Source organism: Olea europaea, chromosome 8 (genome assembly GCF_002742605.1).
Source record: "Olea europaea var. sylvestris chromosome 8, O_europaea_v1, whole genome shotgun sequence".
NCBI classification, from domain to species: domain Eukaryota; kingdom Viridiplantae; phylum Streptophyta; class Magnoliopsida; order Lamiales; family Oleaceae; genus Olea; species Olea europaea.
This window is the reverse complement of record NC_036244.1, coordinates 5,641,350-5,644,919: the sequence shown is the minus strand read 5'-3', so window position 1 is coordinate 5,644,919 and position 3,570 is coordinate 5,641,350. Positions and strand designations below refer to the sequence as shown.

General features: G+C 32.4%; 1 protein-coding gene across 1 annotated transcript; it reads left to right on the top strand.

Moving 5' to 3' along the window:
• The first annotated feature begins 285 nt into the window (after nucleotides 1–285).
• On the top strand, nucleotides 286–1,135 carry LOC111398634. Its single transcript, XM_023025627.1, has 2 exons — nucleotides 286–420; nucleotides 604–1,135. The coding sequence occupies exons 1-2, from the start codon at nucleotides 357–359 to the stop codon at nucleotides 921–923; spliced, it is 384 nt and encodes a 127-aa protein (XP_022881395.1). The 5' UTR covers nucleotides 286–356; the 3' UTR covers nucleotides 924–1,135.
• The last annotated feature ends 2,435 nt before the right edge of the window (nucleotides 1,136–3,570 follow it).

The window sequence follows — 3,570 nt, the reverse complement described above, 5'->3', positions numbered from 1 at the left end:
CGTGTCAACATCTTGTGCAAACCCTCCACTAAAAGAAGTTGTGTTTTACGTAAATGTTTGTGCTATAGATATATCGCAACTTACATATTTGTTTACAGACAAATGATGCGACGAGATTTGATTGGGTCAAAATCTTTCAACTAAAAAAAAAAATTTAAAAATTCCACAGTTTCTTGTTGACTCATCATCAATCTGTAAAAAATTATGTAAATATGATGATGTACAACAAGCATTTTTCCAACATTTTATAACAATTTTGGTAGCACACTTAAAACATTATATAAAGAGATATAAGCAGGGAGTCTTTCACTCACATTTCACTAAAGCTTCCTATTATCTCTCTCTCTTTCTCAATTATGGAGTTCTCTGTGAGGTCATTTGCAATAGTGTCCCTCCTGCTGTTGGTCTCCCAGTCCACTGGTTCGTAATTTATTCAACTCCATAGCTTGTTACATACTATATACATGTTAATTTACCAAATTTGAAATAATCAGAACAACTTTAATTTTCATAGCAAGCTAGCAAAGCATTCGTATTTGTTTACTTTGGACTGTATTATATATTAAACTGTGTTTGTGTATACTCTTTCCTTGTTTTAAACAGATATGAGCGGTCCTCTTGTGGTGGATGCTAAACGATGTAACTGGGATCTTTGTAGAAAATATTGCTCACTTTTTGGTAAGCCAGCATGCTGCGCAGGACTATCTGGTCCGTGTCGTTGCACAGCAGCTTGTCCACGTATTACGAGTCGTCCTCTTGTGGAGGATCCTCAAGGTCGACATTGTGACGTGAATCTTTGTAAACAATACTGCAAGCTTCAGAATTATCCAGGAGGATGTTGCTCAGCATTTAACGACCAGTGTGTATGCGGAAAAATTTGCCCAAACGAAGAGCCTTTCATTAAGGAGATAGTAACCGCCTGATGCTTTGCCGCAACAGCAGGCGAATAAATTACTTATCTGTGAAGCTGGTTGAATTAAATAAACTGTATATCTCTACTTAGAGACTACATTAATCTGGCTTTAATTAAATAAACTGTGATCTTTACTTGGAGACTACATCGTGGAAATATTGTCATCTTTATTTACCTGTATCCTGTATATTTTAATAAACTTGGAATGAGTATATTGTGAAATAGTCTTCTTTAAGTTTTTACCAAATGAGATCAACACTAACATCAGAACAATACAAGCATCAAATCTTCCAACTAATTTAGTTACTCATTGGTCCAACTTAAAAAGTGAATTAAAATCTAAATCAAACTCAATAATTAATTATAACTATACATTTTATGGGATCCGTAACTTTCTCACTTCGAATGCCATCAATTTTTATCAAAATCTAATAAAAATATATTATTTATCAAAATCAAACAGGAGGAAAAATGGGTCCCAAAAATAAGGTAGCTTAATGTGTCCTTTCATTTTAATAATACATGCCTCCCAAAAATAAAATAAAATAAAATAAAATCTTATCAATACCTTATCTCAAACAAACATAGGAAAAGTGCATTTGCATCCTAGAGGTTTGTTGAAATATCATTTGCTGTCTATAATAAGACAAGTAGGTTTGGAAATAAATAATACCATTTATTAATTAAAATAGACAATGTACAAATTGCTGAAAATTATATACTAATAAATTATCATTAAATACCTACATGACTATTTTATTTTTTACCATCCTAGTTCTTCCCCATATATAGAGTTTTGATTTTTTTAATAAAATACACATATACTTATTTACTTCTCTGCTTTATAAAACCTCACTTGTACAAATGGTAAAATCCAAACTAGAACTTACTTCACTTATTATAATTTCTGTTCACTTGTGATTGTAGTGTTTAGATTTAATTAGACAAAGGACTTGGGAGACCATTTGTGGCACAAATTAGTCTAGGATATATCCGTAGATGTTTCTATTTTGGATATTATTTTGAAATTTTGGATATGATGCTGACTTTAGAAATAATAAAAATGAGGCCGATAAAATTTACAGTAGGTTGAGTAGGATAGATATATAGCGCATCCAAATTGTCGATTTTACCCTCTACGGTTCACATAATTTACTTTCATTATATAGCAAAATGGAATTTATACAAAATGAACAATTTTGACCCCTGTTTGACGGGAATTAAAATTAGATTTTAATAAATTTTGATAATAGTTGATAACTATGTGATTGAAAAGTTATGAGGCCCATAAAATATGTGTTTAAAATCAATTGTTGGCTTTGATTAAAATTAAAATTTTAATTTCAATTCCTACAAAATAGACTTAATTTGAAAATTACTTTCCCTGGTGATAGAAAGCCTTCAACATTTCATTAAAAAGTAATTAAAAAAGGACTGATATATGTTTTGAAAAATAATGATGTTTTTTTTGGAAGAAAAATGGGGCACAAGGACCTAATAAAAAAATTAGATAACATTTGATACTCATTTTTTTTCCCTACATTTGTCTCGATTGGAGAAAAAGTCACTTGCCTTTGTGTCAAAAAAAAAAAAAAAAACCAATGGTTAGCTCCTTGATTTTGATCTCTTCCTTGCCTCCTTTGTGGTGTTTTCTTCTTGCTGTTGTGGTAACAAATCGTTATCATTATCTTGTTCTTCGTCGGTGAGATTAAGAGGCAACCGAAGGTGTCAATTGGAGCCAGCTGGATTGGTTGCTTAGTAGAGAAATGTAACGTTAGCTGAGCTCGAAAAACACCATATTGATGATTCTTAGAGCAAGCTTCTATGACAATTGGTATTAGAGCTTCAAGATGGTAGATTTGGCTTGTGAAATATACCAAAAAAAATCCAGGAAATAGGCAGAAACAAGCCAAAAGATGGATCAAAAAATTGCTAGAAAACAGTGTAAAAATTGGATATGCTTGTGCAATTTTCGCCCAATCCAGTGGTGGTGAAACGAAGACCACTGGTGTGACGTATAGCGGTCAGGCGCTAGCTGTCGGGCATGTGATCAACCACGATGTGAGGCCCACGAGCAGAATGACTTGGCCGCGCTTGAGGGTGCATGAGGTGTCTGCAGGCTGGAGGTCTCTTATGGCAGTTTGTTCCTAATATGATTTTTGACATTTTGGTGTCGTTAGTTTTCTGTTTCAGGTTATACAGTAAAATCTAGATATAATTATTCTTCGCGCATTCAAGAGTCGATTGTGGCTGATTGATACCTGTATTTGCATGGGAAAAGTGCATTTGCATCCTCAAACAAACATAGGAAAAGTGCATTTGCATCCTAGAGGTTCGTTGAAATGACATTTGCTGCCTATAATAAGACAAGTAAGTTTGGAAATAAATAATACAATTTATTAATTAAAATAGACAATGAACAAAATGCTGAAAATTATATACTAATAAATTATCATTATATAATTGCAACCCTAGTTATATGAAAATTTTATTCGTTGACATCCTAATTCATCCCCATATATAGAGTTTAGATAGAAAAAATAAGTAAAATACACATGCTTATTTACTTCTCTACTCTATTCTTTTTCCATTAACTTATTCATACTATCAGCATGAAGTTCTAGTCAACGAAGTTAGTGAAACTTATTGATCTTTTT

What these genes read in the sequence shown, in the direction of transcription:
- LOC111398634 (XM_023025627.1), top strand. Translation starts at nt 357, where the DNA reads ATGGAGTTCTCTGTGAGGTCATTTGCAATAGTGTCCCTCCTGCTGTTG. An exon ending in GTTGGTCTCCCAGTCCACTG is followed by an intron (nt 421 to 603) that starts GTTCGTAATTTA and finishes TGTTTTAAACAG; the next exon opens with ATATGAGCGGTCCTCTTGTG.